Source organism: Manacus vitellinus, unplaced genomic scaffold (assembly GCF_001715985.3).
Source record: "Manacus vitellinus isolate BGI_N305 unplaced genomic scaffold, ASM171598v3 scaffold_8_pilon, whole genome shotgun sequence".
In the NCBI taxonomy this organism is placed as follows: domain Eukaryota; kingdom Metazoa; phylum Chordata; class Aves; order Passeriformes; family Pipridae; genus Manacus; species Manacus vitellinus.
The window spans coordinates 2,821,658-2,839,436 of record NW_021940864.1 but is presented as its reverse complement, the minus strand read 5'-3'; the positions used below and the strand labels follow the sequence as shown (position 1 = coordinate 2,839,436).

The following is a 17,779-nucleotide window of genomic DNA, read 5'->3' as shown; positions in this document are numbered from 1 at the left end:
TAAAGGTAACAGCCTGTTCATCCAAGCACTTGAAACTCATAACACTCACCTAACAAAGGAGTTTCTTCTGTTTATCTCCTTTTGTGAAGATGCAGAAGTGGTGCTGAGACTGCGCCTAAAACCTAAGTGGAAAGATTAATAAGCTGTGTAGGACTTCTTAAGAAAAAAAAAAACCTTTGTGAACTCACATTCTTTGTGTTTTCTTTGTGTTTGCTTTTATACTGCTTCCACTACATTTGCTACACATTCTCCCCTCTAATTTGGAAATTAAGTGATGAAACTTCTCATGAAAGTACACGTCCATAATACGTTCAGATTCTTAGAGGGGACAGAAATTAAACTAAACAAACCAAACAACGGTAATTTGAAGCAGCCTTTTCACAAAAAGCTTTGTTAAGGAAAAAGAAAAATACTTCAAATATCTTACACAAGTTTTAGTAATTCCATATGGACCTCACCCTACACTGATCCCTTCATCCATCTCAATTTAGATTAAGGAGCAGGTTCAATTTCTGATTATCTTTGATTAGAATGCAATACAGTAATAAGGGAAGACTGCCAACAGTCTTAACTCTGACATAATTATTTCTGCCAGTAGAGTGCTAATAACAACACAGTACTCCACAGTTCCTTCTGCAGGCTACATTTTTGGGAAGGGAGCAGCCAGACTATTGCCTGGCATTTGGGTTCCTTGAAAATTTACTGTGCTTCTAAGGAAGTTGGCTTTGTGCAGTAGGTTCTGGCTGTAGAGTAGTGCCTGTGGGAGGCTGCCTGAGCCAAATCACAGTGCTTTTGGTCCTACCTGGAAAAGTGTGATTCATTTTATTCCACGAAGTTTCTGTGAGAGAGTCCAGAGAACCCGTTAGTCTGAAAAGCAATAACACAACAAAGAAGTAACTTCAACTCAACTCTGTGAACAAACCTACTGACTTGTCAAATATTGATGAAGTTTTGGTTTTCTCCCCTTCTCCATCTGCCCCCTCAAGAGATACCAACATTTCTGCTGCACTCAGGCTGGTATGTAAGAAGTGCCTGGAGCAAATTGGTTTATTTGAGTTACTTGCTTTTTATTCATCAAGACAGCGCAGATAATTTTGAGGCAAGTTCTTAACAGTTTGCCTGAGCCGGTATATTCAGGGAAAGAAAAGTAAGAACATGTCTGGCAAAGTAACTACATTACAAATGTAGGAGGAAAGAGCACTGAACTCCTGGGATGCTCTTCTTGAGAATAGTATTTCCAGGCACGTCTAAGGGCAACTTCCTTTTATAACTGAATTTAGCTGAGTGCATCAGGATTGGGTCATGAAAGTAAAGTGTCACGAACACAGACTGTCAGAGACCCTGGAATAAAAACACCTCAAGTAGCTGCAAGAGAGATGCTGTAGCTGCATATCCAATTTATACTCTCATTTCAAAAAGCTGATCTAAAACCCACTGGGTTTTTCATGAAGGTTATAAACTTCCATTAGCAGAAGAAAACATTTGTATCTTCCATACCCGCTCAAAATTTTGTTGCCCACTGGAAATGTAAGAAAGCATCTGACAACCCAAACATTAAAACAGCTCCAGTGCTTACCTCTGTACACGAGATGGTGGTGCAAATATACCGTATCTGGGAAGACAACTGAAGTACTGCACACCGCCCACCGAACCATCGTTCTTCCCATGAGGCTTGTCCAATTCAATTCCACACCAAAATCCTACATTTCAAGACAGTAAAATCATGGCATTTTGAACAAAACACTACAGGCTTTTCTTCATCTAGACAGCTGGCACAGTTGGCATTCACCTACATCAAGGAAAACAGTTTCTAGCTGAAAAATGTCTAGATAATAAAAGTAGATATGTGTATTGTAAAATAGCTATCTATGCAATTATGCAAAAATTACACCCTATTGAATCTAAATATAATTATCTCAGCATTTTATATGCTTTCAAGAAAATCACTGACATTTTAATTGCTATAAAAAAGGTAAAACCTTTGAGATACATATATCCATATATATATATATACATCAAAGATTTAGTGTATGTATACATATATATATGTACACTAAAGCCAAATGCAATGTTATTGAATGTAACAGTGGCTATTTGACAACAAGGAGACAGGAAAGAAGAGCAGTACTTCAGGTTTCCCTCTTCAGTCCTCTGACCACATGGTTTATGCCTCATCTGAGATCATCAACAGTAAAATTAAAGTTTTTATATTAATTCATTCCTTCTCTCTATCTAGCAAGTTATAATTAATACAAATTGCAAGGCTGGTTGTAAGATACTGAGAGAAGGGTGTAGGAATCAGAACTGGTCATCAATTAATCTCGTACAGAACACTGAATAGACATCAAGATGTTAATGAGCTTGATCGTTCATAACCTGTGATAAATGTGAGCTAATTACATAAAGGTGCTAAATTTCATACTCCATTAGTAGTCCTTATGCTATCCATCCCCAAAAGATTCAAAATTTAATTCAAGTCACTTGGTACTAAGGCACTGGATAAAACAGTAATTCTAATTATCAGCTCAAGAAACTCAGGAATGACAGCTTATGAATTAGAAGAGCTCAGTACATCAGCTCTCCCCTTCCTGTTTTTAGAACCAAATAAAGATCTGCATTGCAGCAAAAGGAACAAAGTTTGGATAACCTCCAGAGCTCTGATACACATTAAAATTGAAGTACTTAAACATGCATCTGTTACATTTTCTATAAATTGCTAGGTTAGCAAATGGTGAAGATCAGTCATCTTTCCATCCTCACTTCTTACAATGCCATGTTTTCCTCCAAACATTTCGTTCCTGATTTGAATCAGAGAGGGAGGAGACTTACACTGTCAAACAGCTTTCTGGTTTTACAGTTGTTATAGTGTATTTGGGAACCAGTCCTTTTCTCATTGTGATGACTTACAGTGTTGCTCAGTTAACTGCAGTAGCTTAAGCCAGGACTGCCTACTGAAACTGGGGAAAGGGGTGAGAATGAAAACAGTACCACAGTCTTGCATTCTAACTTTTTTTTTTTAATACTGATGCCACCAAGTGTCACAACAGAGTATTTTCCATCACCTATCAACCAAAAGGACCTCACCCAAACTGGGTTCTCACACCAACACCTACCAACTGGTTTTGTGTTACTCTTGCAATAAGATTATAGATAGGGTCATAAAGAATATAAATCTGGCTACAAAAAAAATAGTATTCAGAAATTAATTTCCAGAATGTAAAGCAACTGGCTGCTGTGGAAAACACCTGGCCTCACTGCAAAGTGTTTTTTAGCTGGGAAAGGGAGAAGCTGAAAGGGAGAAGGATGAGAAAATGGTGGTAGGGGCTGAGGTTTTCTGAGATGTTTGTAACTTTATTGGTCCTGTGACCAAAAGGTTTTCTCATTAAGATTTAATTGCTCATAATGACCATCCTAAAGATACCAATAAGTTAAGAATGAGATAGGTACACGGTACAGGAGTGCCAGTATTGCAAGACACAAGCTGTGTCAAAAAGCTTTACTACAAAAAGTAAGGAGATATGCATGTGATTTCAATAAACTACATACCCCCTTGGAGACTAAACTGAGGATTTTCAGAAAGCTTTGTTAAGAGTTGGACTCGATGATCCCTGTGGGTCCCTTCTAACTCAGCATATTCTATGATTCTGTAATACCTACAACTTCAACATTAAAGTATTTCTCCTAATTAAGCCATGATAGTGGACAAGTCAAAGTCACATTTTAAACCATTATTTTTTCCTGGCAAGTGCATTGAAAGTAAAAAATATTCAGTGAGACACAGGAGAGAGAAAGAACCTGGAAACATATCAGCAAATTTAGAATTTTTTTTGGAAGGAGTGAGGAAAAAGATGGAGTTCTCTTAATGTTCATGTGCTCACATGTAAGCTATTCTATATTAATTCTATAACGGAGTATTGCAAATACCTGGTGCAAATTTTGTTGTCCCACAAAATCTAACAGTGCCTGTTCTCTGTCCCACCACCAGTACTCTGTCTCCAACCTGAATTTCTCCATCAAGAGCATTTTTTCTCATAGTCGGAGTACTATACAACCCTGGTCAACAGAAGAACAAGAATGGAATTAGTGACATTATATCTTTAAAGCTTAAGAAAGTCTTCAATAGTGAAGATTGTTAAACTGATTGTTAAACAGAGCATTTATCTCTAACACAGCGTACCTTTAGCACATGACAACACATCACAAATTTTGCTTAGACAAAGACTTGCTTTGTGCCAGCATGAAAATTTTCTCTGCTCTGAAAAGTCTCTTGGAGATGTTAAAAAAAAAATCTTTCTAAAAGTTGCCAAACTTAGGTTCACGGTTAAACTACTTCACGAGTCTCTTTGTTGAACTGTCTCAGATTCTGAAACAGCACAAGTAGTTCTACATGAGCACTCAATGCAGCAGTACACTCCCACCTGTGAAAATACACCTCAATAAAACAGACTGTACCAGCACTAATTTTGGATGAGGCAGAAGACACTCTAGTCAGTGGCTTTTTATTGTTGCTAGTTGAGTTCCGCTTCTTGGAGTAATTCCGTTTGCCTTCCAAGGACGTAGTAGAAGAGGAAGAGCTGCTGTACCCAGGAAAACCTAGAGACAGAAATGAAAGTAGTCCTTCAGGGATCATATCTGGAAAAGGACGGATTAAGTAGAAGGAAAAGCTTCTGTAATATGGAAGTTATCTGTTCTCCATACTGGGAAGAATACACAGTAAAGAGCCAAAATCAGAAGTTTTTAAGCAGCATTTACACAAACAGCTGTCAGAACTGACATGGGTGCATGTGTGACCCTGCCTTGGGGCATAGCTGAGTGCTAGAAGAGGTCTCCAGAAGCCCCATCTTTATTACTCCATAAAAGTTCATCTAAACAGTCTCAAGTATATTCATTAAAATATGTGAGCCTTGGCAATAAGAGATCATACTACCACCCTTTCAGGATCCAGCCTGTTAAAGATTTGATGAGAAGTGGAAGGAAGGTGATACTATGTGAGTGAATTATTACCTGGATTAAAGCCTACTATATTCCATTACATACTGTATTAATATTAAAACCTGTACTATAAAACAAGAATGGGAAATAAATCACTTTTATCTCCATTTGCAAATCCTAATGTCTAAGCTGTCCGGTAAGACTTATGTTCAGCTTTCCTCTCCCACTTCTTCCCTCTCCTATCCCCTTCTGCCCAAACTGAGGCAGGGTACAGCAAGACACATCTATGCCTCAGCTTATCAATGTGAAAAATTAAGATAATATTGCTTATTAAACTTTCTAGAATTCTGAGGGGCTTAATTCATTAGTTTTCCCAAAGCACCTTGATATCAACACTGGGTTAGTGTGGTCAATATAATTTAATCCTCCAGTTTGGCAAAACAGTAAAGAACTGCAGAAAGGCAAATGCAGTGGGTCAAAGCAAAAGCTGGGCTATCTGGGACAGAAATCTAAAGACTCTGAGATAGCAACTGCAGCTATGCTACAATGAAGAAAATGCAAATAACTAAATGACTAAACAGGGAAACTTCCCAGTCCGAGGTATAAATACACGCGTGCGTTTGTGAACACATACTAGAATTCTGTATGTAGAAGCCAGTCCAGGGATGGATTCACCAGAGGTCAGACTACCTAGCATTTTTACAGGGATGCAACAAAAACTGCTCAAACTAAACCAGTCATCAAGATACTTCATTTTGTGGGAAATCACAGGGGGAGAGAAGGAAGAGCAGAAAGGACTTGAACAGGTCCTTTAACAGATTTATCCCCTATGAGGCAAGAAACTATTTGTTATAACACTCCTGGGAAGCAAGTGTTTGGCTTGTTTTTAAAAACCTCCCATCAGGGAGATCGCAGGATTTCTTCAGCAATATATTTCACCACATAATTATCTGTAATGTTACAGGGTTTTTTCCCCCTAACATAAAACCTAAATTACCACAGTTTTAGTTCAAGGTTTTTTACTCCTGTTAACACATGCAGAGTGAGTTATACTGTTCCTTGTATTTGAAAGCTTCCAGTTTTACGCCTTTCATCTTCCGTCTTTTTAATCACACAACCACAAATTAAAAGTCTTTTCTCCTAAGTCATATTTTATACCTGCAGTTATTGTTGCGTCTTTTCTGAATTCTCTCTGAATTTCTTTCTGAAATGCAGCATCTAAAACTAGATGTTTTAGCTGAGGCTTTGCCTGTGCCATGTAAAGCACCCAGGTCCCTTCCTGTACCTCATGGGTGACCCTCCTTTTTGTACATTCCAGTTACGTTTCCCCTTTTGCAACAGCATGACATAGATGATGCCTGTCATGATTTACCTTATCAGACTGAACATTCTCAGGACCTTTTCTGCAAACTATCACTGGGCATATCATTCTGAGGGTGTATTCATACAGCTGGCTGTTTCAGCCTTGCAACAGAACTTTGTAGTTGTCCTTACTCCTCTCCATGTTTTTTCCCCCCTGAGATCATTTTTCAATCTGTCAAGGATTTTGGGAGTGTTCAGGATTAAAATAAAACAAACAAACAAACAAACAAAAACAGAACAAAACCACCCAAACAAAACAGACTCGGCACAAACCCTAAGCTGAAACAGCCTTGTTTGACAAAGAAACACTGGTAGCTATTCTGAGTTGGATGTTGGATTTTCCTAAAGGTTCTGCACCTGCCTTAAAGCAGTATCATCTGAACAGCTAAATCCAAAAATGGGCCTTTACTCCACATCACTCACAGCCTACAAAACCTCTAGAGTCCTAATTGCAGATTTCTTATTGTATCCATCAAACTGAGACACTGTACTGCCAATTAAGTTTCACTGCAGACCAAGCCATTAAGTGCCCTCCATAAACAAAATGTTAAAAAACGCATGTAGGCAGAGGTTTCCAAGTTGTCTCTGAAAAAGTATCACATATGACAGTGCTGAAATACTTTATACTAGGCTCTTCTCCTCTGTTCACTGACAGAGGATGCAAATGCTTTTCTTGATAGAACTGCTGGAGTGAGTCCAAAGGAGGCCACAAAGATGTTTAGAGGGACAGAGCAGTTCTCCTGTGCAGAAACGCTCCTGTGGAAGGGCCTTTGAGCAACCTGGTCTAGCAGACATGTCCCTGCCCATGGCAGGGGGACTGGAACTAGGTGATCTTTATGGTCCCTTCCAACCCAAACCCTTCTGTGATTCTATGATTCAAAGAAGGTATATTCAAACTTACACTTCAAATAATTTCAAAGAAATACTGTTTTTACCACCTACAGTATGATTTTATAAAAAAAACCTCAGAGGAGACACAACTTTTACAGTTTGCTCAAGACACAGCTGAAAGTGAGGTCCCTTCATGTTTAAAGTTCAGCAAACATAGCACTGATGTAGTAGAAGTCACTATCCAATTCTGAAACTAGATTACTGCAGAGAATGATTCACATGTAAAAGGAACTCTTTAAAAAGCTAGTTTCATTTTTCATATTTGAAGCCTGTTATTATGAGTCTGCCATGACACACTGCCAAGACTGTTAGGCTCTGTTAGATGGCAACACTTTATTATACAAGATTGAACACACAGATGGAGAAGAGAATAAAAATGCCAACAGACTATTAAAATCTAGGCAGTAACGATAGAGGGCAAAAGGTCTCCCTCAGACACTCACGTAGGTAATTCTGCAGATCCTCTGTAAGATCATTTACTAAGAGACAGCTTTCAGCTTTAGGGGCTTGTCCATGTTCTTGTCCATGTATTTAGACAGAAGTGGTTACCAAACCAACACAGAACACCACATCCACACAAATTACTCTTGCTCCTAGAAAACTAAATGCATACAGCCTGCTTGGGACGTGAAAATAAACAAGCAAGGCAACTTTTTTCTATAGTGTAGATACAGGGCTTTTACAGCAGTAGGGCAGCAATAATACTGCCTCTGCTGTGCAGAATTTTTCTTAAGATGCTAAAAAAATTTTAAAAATTAGTTACCGTCTTTTGCAGGTACAGTTTTTCCCCTGTTAGCAGTCATAAAGTTGGTTTCAGAAGCACTGTCTTTTTTTGCCATATTTAGGCCTATAAAAAGAATGTATACAATTAGTAGATATATATATATCCTAACAAATAATTTTACAGGAAAGCCATGTACAAAAACAATTAGACAGATTTGAAGACTACTGGTGGAAGGAAAATTTGGATAAAACTGTACAATTCCTTAGACTCTTAATAAATAGGTAAAACAAGACTGCAGAATTGCTTTGATGGATAAGCACAGATATTAAACCCCTTAATGCAATAAACCAGTCCAAACAATCTTGCCAAAAAATAAACAAATTGTCTGTAAAATATTAATTTTTATATGGAAGGAGTTTTACTAACATCTTTCAAACATTCACATCTATAACATTCACTTTTATAGTACTTAAGGTCTACTATTCACCAGTATGAATTTCACAATTTCTGCATTAAAGATTACACATAAAAGTTTTGAGAGAGATTTGAGATCAAATCTTCATTCAGACTGCAAATAATGATGTAAGCATGTCAGTATGATTTTTAAGAGCCTAAATCTTAGAGCAGCAATGTTGTGATAAGCGTAGGAACTCGTACTGTCACCCAAGTTATAATTTGTGAACAGTCATTTTGCATTTCTGACAGTTTCCTACTCTAACTCAATGAAGAACAAGCTTATCTATGATTTATCCCCTCCCTGTCATGAGCGAAAAACCACCTCTTTTTTATTTAACTACATCTCTCAGCTTAATTCGGCCACAAGGACTGAACTAGTTTGAGAATGTACTGTATTTTCCAAAATTTTATGGTTCAGCCATTTAAGGTAACAGATCAAAAAACTAGTGTTTGTGACTGATAATACATTTCTCAATTTTATCTCAGTAATCCTTTTCCTAAAAACTTGAAAAAACCTTTTCTCATCAATCTGATGGATTATTCAAATCCAGTGGAACCAAATAAAATTTTTAAATCCCTACACAATATTATATTTTACTTTGCAGCTTATAACCTTATCTACAAAAAGCATATTAATTTTTCTTGGATCATTACAAACCAGTGTATTGCAGGGATGAAGTTTCAAGGAAAGAGATGTGACCTGGTGATGCACATAAACACTGCAAACCAAAGTTCTGCCTCTGCAGCTTTGTCCTTCTCCCACTCCAGCCAGGGAATCAGCCGGGCACGATAATTCTAATGGACCTTTCTACACAAGAACTCCCTGCAAACAGCAGCTTCCAGATTACTTACATCCACTGGATGCAAGCTCTTCTGGGCAGATGATGCATAACTCACTCTGATTTCTACCTAAAGCAAGGAACCAAATGCTTAAATTTTACAAAGACACAAATGCACCTTTGTGACAGAAAAGGTGGTTTACAACTAAACCGTCCGGAACACACCGTCTGTAACGAAGGAAACAGTCCCTTCCATTATAGTTTAGTGGGTTACAGTTCACAACAAACTGAATCAAACACTGGAAAATATTTAACAGAAAAAGTCAGCTTAGATCCGCTCCTGAGCGGTACTCCCAACAAACCGATTGTTCCGAGATGCTTTTCATGCAAGGTGCCCGTAGTAGCTTAGATCTTGTGCTAATTGTAAGTACACACACTTAAAGCTTACTCCCCCCTCAATCTATTTGGAGAAGAGTTACATAAGTCATCCAAAATGCTGCCAAAATGCATCTCTTCCACCAGCCTGGTGCATTATTTCTATACCCTGTGTATTACTGATAAAGTGTGTAGTGCTTTAGGGTGCTTGAGTATGAGAATGTGTATTATCTTCCATCCCTTAAGCCGTGCTGCCTTAGTATGAGTCACCTAAACAGGGCAAAAAAGGCAAAAGAAGTGCTAATGTAATATTTAATGACACTGTTAGGTAGCCAGCCAGACACAGGGGCCATATTATGCATGGTCAGCACTGCACTCAGCAGGGAAGAGCCCATACTCCAAACAACTTGGAACCTGAACAGTCAGGAAATATGCATCATCCACTCCACAGGGAGGGAACTTACACAGAAGGATTAAGTAATTTGAGCAAATTACTAAGAAACTAAACCAGAGCCAGGGACTGAGCCTGTAACTCCAATCAGTAAACCAAAGCCTTATTACAAGGACAACCTTTCTCTTCTAATTTGGCCTTGGTTTTACTCAGATAATTTAATTAGCAGATAAAACACAATCAGCTAAATAGTTCCTTAATCCTGTTGCCAGAAAATAAAACTCCTCAATTTCTAGACATAAAGGTGTATAGATTATTTTCTAAATTTTTATTTGTTTCAAATTACCCAGGAACATCTCAGTAAATGGAACCACATTAAGCTGAGACACTTAACTGGTATCACATCCAATTAGAAATCACTTTAATGGCTCAAGAATAAATGTTGTGGTGAGCTTTTTTTTTTTAATAGAGCATGTAAAGACTAGAACCTGCCATAGTACATCAGATCACTAAAATGACTCAACAGCTACATACAACGTCCCTCCAGTACCAGTTTACAGTACAGAGAATTTCTAACAAGAACACGGAGTTAATAAATACCTTGTCACCTTCTCATCCCAAGCTACGAACTAATTCCAAACAAGTGTTTTTATACCAAGATTTACTAATTTTTGAAGATTAGTATCTCTCTATCCTGTCTCCACACACAAGAAAACACTCACCAGAATTCACTTTGGAAGTTATGTGTGTCACATCTATTTTCTTGGATTTGACCAAAGGTGAAGACCGCAAGGAAGAACTTCGTACAGAGCCTTTTTTGTGATCAGAAGCCTTGCTTATTTTGGAAAGAGGTGCAAAGATACCTGGAGAGAAAATTGTATGTGCCAACAAAGAACCATGGGTAATGTTAATGTAACAAAACTTTCCAGCTACTATCTCTTACACCAATTATTTTAGGGTTTTTTGTCAGCCACGATCATAACTTGCTGTGCTGCCAGAGCACTTGTAGGGTAGGAAGGACAAGCTCAAATGCACAGTGAAACCAAAATCCTTATCAAGCAACTTGAACAGAGTAATTCAGGAAGTCAGTAAGACTGTTATTTACAATCTCCTTTTTGTCCTAAGAGTAACATTGAGTCTCCATTGTTACAAAACACGAGACTTTGTACGTCCTGAGTGTCCATGAAATATCAATTAAAATACCTCAAGCTGAAAGTTAGAAAACAACTACAAGCATGAATGTCTTAGCAAGGAAGACAAAGTAGATAACGAAACACGGCCTTTATCATTACAACACAACAACATTCAACAATATAGACCGGAAACCATGAAATACTATTATCTTGTAGTTTCAAGGAAATAACCAGAAATTTTGACTGGTTGGTTGTTTCAGTGGTTTTGCAAATAGTTGCAGTCAAAACAATAAAACAGTTAAAGGAATCCTTAATACAAACAAACAATGCACTACAAAGAAAAGGAACAGGATCTATTATCTGTTTTTATTCTCCCAAAAGGTTCATATCTTCCAACATTTTTTTAAAATTTGGTTTTTTTAAGAATTTAAGAAAAAAATTAAGCTTATACCGCGTTTTGGTGCACACTTGAAGTACTGGACTTTTCCAACACTTCCATTGTTCTTTCCCTCTGGTTCATCTAGCTCTACACCAGCCCACTGGCCACTGGCAAATTCCGTTGTGCCACAAAATCTTAAGGTACCAACCTAAGGCAAAAAGAAGCAACACAGAATGGTTTTGTCAAACATGTATCATTCATGAGAATATGGTACAGGTCATGAAGGAGACAGTAAGTCATCTCCAAGCTTTTGATCAGAACAGAAATACAAACACAAACTCTCTCAGCTGTAGACATTCCCACCTTTCAACACCAGTCAACGCGTTTTCCAAGACGTTTTAGTCCTGTTCTTCTATTTTGTATCAAACAACTGTGGTTACAGACAGATCTCACAACAGATATTGAGACAGAAAGCATCACTGTACAATACAACTCCAAGTCAGCAAGGTACAGGAGCACATGCCCAATGAGTTTTACTTTCACTGTGTTCCACAACAACAATTCCAGAATTATACCTAGATACATAACAGTTTATATATTTATATATCTATTGCAAAGATTCAAGGGTAAACTTGAGAGCATAATTAATTTTTTCCCTTGGAAAAGATTCCTAAGTCTTTTATTCTTTCCTTATGATTAAAGAAACTCTGAAGAGCCAGCAAATGTTTTAAACATTTGTTGTTGCTTCAATCTGTATTATAAACTCTGAGCAGATATAAAGAATATCAAGACAGACCAGTCTTGCTGGTAGACCTCAGTCTCTGCAAATATACATTTTAAGTTCACACACTTCAACCAAACGGGGGAGGAATAACTAACAGAGATGCATTTAACATTGATTTAAATTCATTTTTATATTAGATTTTTAAATTAGTTTTAGTAATAAAAACCTTTGATCTTTCAGGTTCTCAGTTTTCCTTATCTCATGTGAACTTAATATTACTAGTTCAATTTTGACTGTGACTTCACTGTTTAATCCATACCTCAGAGAGTAAATAGACAGAAACAATTTTTTTTATTTACCATAAAACCTTCCAGCTACTCTTTCTTACTGTTTGTAAAGAAATAAACATGACCCAGAGTCTGTTCTCTTATGATGAAGATCTCCTTTAAACTTAAGCATTATAGGCAGGGACATCACACTAATCTAGACAGACTTTTAAGCTCCCAACACAAGGATCAAATTCAGTCAGAGGAAGTTTGGCCAAGCTGTCTCACAGATTCATCCAATCCCTCCACTTTCCAGGCACCAGCCAAAGGGCACTTACGGAGCAGAGAGAAGAAATCAGCCAATACCTTAAACCGGAGGTGGAGATGGCAAAACTAAAGCTCCAATTTTGCCCTAGGACTTGCACAAGCAAGGAGCAGAAGACATCTCTCACATGAGAAAGAGCAGGAATAGGATGACAGAGTTTTCTCCCAGCTGCTAGTCTCCCTGCACTCACATTTCATTGAGTGTCCATTCAGATCACATGTAATCTAGCACAGCAGGAGCTGCTGGAGCTGGGGGACCCCAAATCACATACACAAACACCTGCTTACACAGCTTCCTACCCTGAAAGACAACTTGAATGACAGGCACAGTAGGAATCAAGAGAGGAATCCATTTTCCCTCTGGCATCTACTGTGTTTGGCTTTCAAGCTTCATTAAAGCTGACATATTATGAGACTGCAGAAGCAAGAAAGAGAACGGGAACCCATAAACATTGCTCGTAAAAACGCTGCTGTTCCAAACACCCTTGTCCCAGCTTCCACATTCCGGGCAAGAAAAATGATCCAGGAGAAGGTTAAGAATGGGGAACCATTTTCATCATCCTGTTTTCACTTTTGCTCCACCCTGCACACATTTAGGAGTATCGAGGGGGAGGGGAAGGCAGGGCTGAGAACAACTTCTCCATTTAGACAAATGGAAAAAAGGAGTGGGAAGCAATGTGGGAGTACTGCACAACAGCTCCTTGCACAAAAGAAGGAAGGGAGGAAAGCTGACGTGGAAAAGGAAGACCAAAAGGCACAATTACATTCTTTCTTCCCACCTGCTGTAGGACAGCTTTGGCTCCCTTAAAGAAAAAAAAAAATCTAGCTGGAAAGCCCTGCTGGCCTTTGGCAGTGGCAAAGCAGCTTCCCACACTTGTAACACTGTGTTATACACAGCACTGTAACAGCATAATCAATTAGAAAAAATAAAAGTAACCAAACCCAGGAAGCTCTATTCATACTCACAGTTTGTACATTACAGCACAAACAGGTCTATGGGCCTTACTTGGAGGAAAGGTACACAAGAGCACTAATTTCATCACTTTCTTGCTCTAAACCCTCCACTAACTTGCAGTTACATTATCTCCCCTGGCTTTCACTATGATTTCTGTTAAAGAAACTTCTTACTGCCTTGAAAGAATAAGACACTTCCTGTATGTACTTCAGTTAAAATGCCTTCTGCATAGCTAGTGACTCCTTCACCTTTCCTGACCTAATTTCGACACTACATCAAATGAAAATACAGAATGGAAGCTGCTTCCCACCCTCAGTGGAGATCACTTCAGAACACTTCAGTCATGACAGTTACAAATCTGAAGTTATACTAGAAAAATTATTAAAGCCAAAGCTACTAAAAAATAAAATTTTGCTCACAAATGCCTTCAACATTTACCAGAAAAAAAAAAAATCTGAAATCCTTATAAGAGTTCTAACACTCTTAAATTATTTCAGATCCCTTGCTAACAGAGGAAATAAAAGGTATGAATACTGACTGCAGTATTAATGTTACAATTTTCAAATTCATTTTTTAAAATGCAACTATCACAGTAGCTTCTAAAAAGCTATTCACATTTGAGATGGACTGCTATTAGCTACATTCTCATACTTCCACAGAACCATGTAACAACCCTGTTGGCACAGCACTGCTTCAAAGATTTTAGCTGCATTGCACCAGTGAAATTGGGTTACTATAGGCTAAGCAGAACTGAAGTTTTTTTCACTGCCTTCTAGAAACTATCAGGGGTACTTCATGAAAGCACACTCATAACAAAGCTGGGCAACTCAGAAAATAATCTGTGGCTTTTACCATCATTTTGATGTGACACCAAAAATGTTAATAAAAGCTGAGCCTGTCAAAAATCATTTAGAGATACAAAATGCAGCCCATGCCTGTCAAAACTGCTTTTCATAGTAATGACTTTATCAAACAACTGCTCGGTTTATTACTTTCTGTAACCAGTTCCTTGCTGCCATCCAGAGTTCATACCTTCCACAAAGTATTTTAGACCCTCAAATTCGAGGTTTATCTCCAAAGGAGTAAATAAATTGACTCTCAGAAATTATGAGGGTAGGAGCAGGCTGGTCACCATACCTTCTGTCCTGCAATAACAACACGATCTCCCAGTTTCAGGCCAAGCGATAAAAGCATGGCCTTCCCTGTGACATGATCATAGTTTGGAATCATGGCTTTTGAGATGTCACATGAGAGAGGCACTGCATCCAGCAATATCTGCTTGATTTCTTTTGCACTGGCCGCCGCATCTGCCATTTCCAGTGGCATATCCACCGGATCAGGAACCACATCTGCTGGAATTTGCCCTTTGTCATTCTGTAGAAACATAACATAGCATAAAATTTAATGCTGTGACAAGATAAATCTGATTAAGCAAAACCATAGCATTTTATGAAGTGTTTAATCCTCTTTAATAGATATTTTTCCTAGAACATAACTATAAAAACAACCACATTTTCAAATAAGTATGCCAAAACATCCTTAGATAGATAAGCTAGCATGTACAGTATCTTATTTTCAAAATTGACAAGTAACCAACTTTTTAATCTTAAGAACATTATTAGGACTTAGAACACATAAAAACAAAACACCTATATGTATCTGTGTACCTGAACACAGATTTAAGAAAGCAAGCAAGACTTCTGGTCTGTAGTGCCAATACTGTAAAGCTACCTCCTCCCAAAGAATTTATCTTTATTCCTTGGTGAGGCTTATTCCAAATGTAAGACAGATTTTAATTAATATATGTTGCATGCACACAATACACAAATGTGATGGCCCACATAAATACTTGAATAAATCTGTTTGGGTTTATTTCTACACAGACCACCCTATGATAAACGAACTAAGGACAGAGTCCTTTCCAAACACTTCCCATTCCCAGAAAGTAGTGGTTGTATTCCTCATGTGTCCCACACAACAGGACAAGTTGTTGGAGCAGCAGCTCCCCCGGAGTTAACCTCAACACAAGGCCAGTTGCCCAGACAGCAAGTACTGTCAGGCTGTCAGCAAGTTCTACCTATGCTTTCTTCACCAAAGGCATTAGTGTGGATCTGCATCTATCTGCCAATTTTCACAAAGTTTGCAGAAACATTATTATCTCAGTCTTCAAATTTGTCTCAACTGAGCCACTGGACTCAAACATTACCAGAAGCTCAAAGAGGGGATGATGCAGGGGAAGATTTTATTTGGCTTGATTCCTTAAAAAACAGACTAGAATTGCAACATTCCCTGAGCCCCCTATCAATTTATCTCAGTGCTAGAAAATTATAATCCTTACTCAGCATTTACACTCTGCTGTTCTCATATAATCAAACTCTACACTGCCTCTGGCCAATACTTTACTGCAGGATTGAAGAATCAAACACCTACCACTCCTGAAAAATCCACAGTCATTCTGAAGCAAAAGGTGAGCCCCATTCAACTCACATGACCTTAAAAACAGGATATTGCTGGGTTACAGTTGAGGGGGGAGTTTGTTCTGAGTTTTTAGTCATCACATTAACGATTGTTTTGGTCGCATCAGTCACACAATTCAGCCCACCAGGTGCCCTTCAAAACTTTGTGCCAACACAAGGCAGGGGCAGAGCAGAGGCAGGAAGGCAAAGTGGAAGCCCAAGGGTTGCTCTTCTCAAGGGCAGAGCCACCTTTGCCAGCTCAGAATGCTTGTGCAACTATAAAGCAGCGTTCCCTGTGATCAACAGACTCCTAAACACACAGCTGCCAAGGAATTTGAAACACATACATGCACACTAAATAAGGAGACAAAGAAAACCAGCATTTTTAAAGAGATCTAGATTGAATGTCACGAAGAATTGTATGAACAATAATGTTCCAGAAGATTTCACACGAACGGGCTTACACAAAACAATTACTTTTGAGTACCCTCAAAACAACTATAATTTCTCATTAAAAAAAACCCAACCTGGATTTAAAAATGGAGAACTGAGATATTGTCTCTGCCAAAAAAGAAAAAGAAAACACTCCAAGCCCTCCCTCCCCAAAAAACCAAACACAAAAAACAATCAAACCCCAAGAGTTGTAGCTAGACACATATAGCAACACTTTGCACTATAACTTCGGCCTATTATTAGGTTACTAAGCAGAGCAGTTGATGTTTATGTGTTATCAGTTACTCATGCTAAGACCAGGCTTACTGCTAAGCAGTACACTGCATTTCTGGAGGGCACAGATTGCATTCCTCTATTTCTGAAAAGATCCACCACTGCCATGACAACTGTTGCAAGACACAAAGGAGTATTAATAAATGAAAGCTCAAACAACAAAGAGTAAGAACATCCTGAAAGCTATTTGAACTAATGAACTAGACTGTGACACAAAAATACAAACTTCAACACACAAGTATGACAAAGCATACAAAATCATCCACTATGAGCTATGAATATTTTTTTCTGAGGCACTCTCACTCCACATAACATATTTTAACTAATCAAAATCCTGGACAGACTGTTCAGTTTTTCCAGGCATTTTTTCACCTTTTGGTGAATCTACAACCTAACTCCTTACCCTAAAGGCAGGATTTGCTCCATGTTCCAGTAAACACTTGACAGCTCCTGTACATAGGTTAAATGCAGCAATATGCAAAGCTGTTCCAAAATCAAAATCACTACAGGTGGCATCCACATCTGCAATTAAACATCACATGTGAGGTGTGCAAATCTGTTACGTGAACATTTCACCCTACAGATGCCTTGAGAGGGCATTCAGGTTTTACAGTTTATGTTAACATTTATACAGAGACACCATGATTTACATACCAAATGCATATGAGAAGCAATTCTACACAGAATATCAACCTTATCTGCATCTGTCTACTCATATCATGAAACAACCTGGAAGATGAATATTTACTTTCACTCATTTTCTAATACTGATGCAACTGCAAAATTGCTGGTGTTCAGGATGTTCAATCTACTGTGCCAAGATTAACGAGTGACTTTAGGTTTGCACATAATTTAATGTTTTAATGTTTCAGAAACATTTATATTTTATTACTTCTAGGTGTCAAA

The 17,779-nt window shown here is 38.1% G+C and overlaps 1 protein-coding gene across 1 annotated transcript in view; it reads right to left on the bottom strand.

Annotated features, from left to right (window-relative positions):
• Positions 1–17,779, bottom strand: part of CLIP4 (CAP-Gly domain containing linker protein family member 4) — a 29,882-nt gene that overhangs the window by 1,024 nt on the left and 11,079 nt on the right. Inside the window, exons 7-16 of the mRNA XM_018085359.1 lie at positions 17,277–17,395; positions 14,829–15,065; positions 11,495–11,630; positions 10,633–10,773; positions 7,949–8,032; positions 4,453–4,593; positions 3,925–4,053; positions 1,577–1,700; positions 803–867; positions 50–122 (exon numbers count right to left, since the gene is read on the bottom strand). Of these exons, the coding sequence (XP_017940848.1) occupies positions 50–122; positions 803–867; positions 1,577–1,700; positions 3,925–4,053; positions 4,453–4,593; positions 7,949–8,032; positions 10,633–10,773; positions 11,495–11,630; positions 14,829–15,065; positions 17,277–17,395 (1,249 nt within the window). The remainder of the gene's footprint in view (positions 1–49; positions 123–802; positions 868–1,576; positions 1,701–3,924; positions 4,054–4,452; positions 4,594–7,948; positions 8,033–10,632; positions 10,774–11,494; positions 11,631–14,828; positions 15,066–17,276; positions 17,396–17,779) is intronic.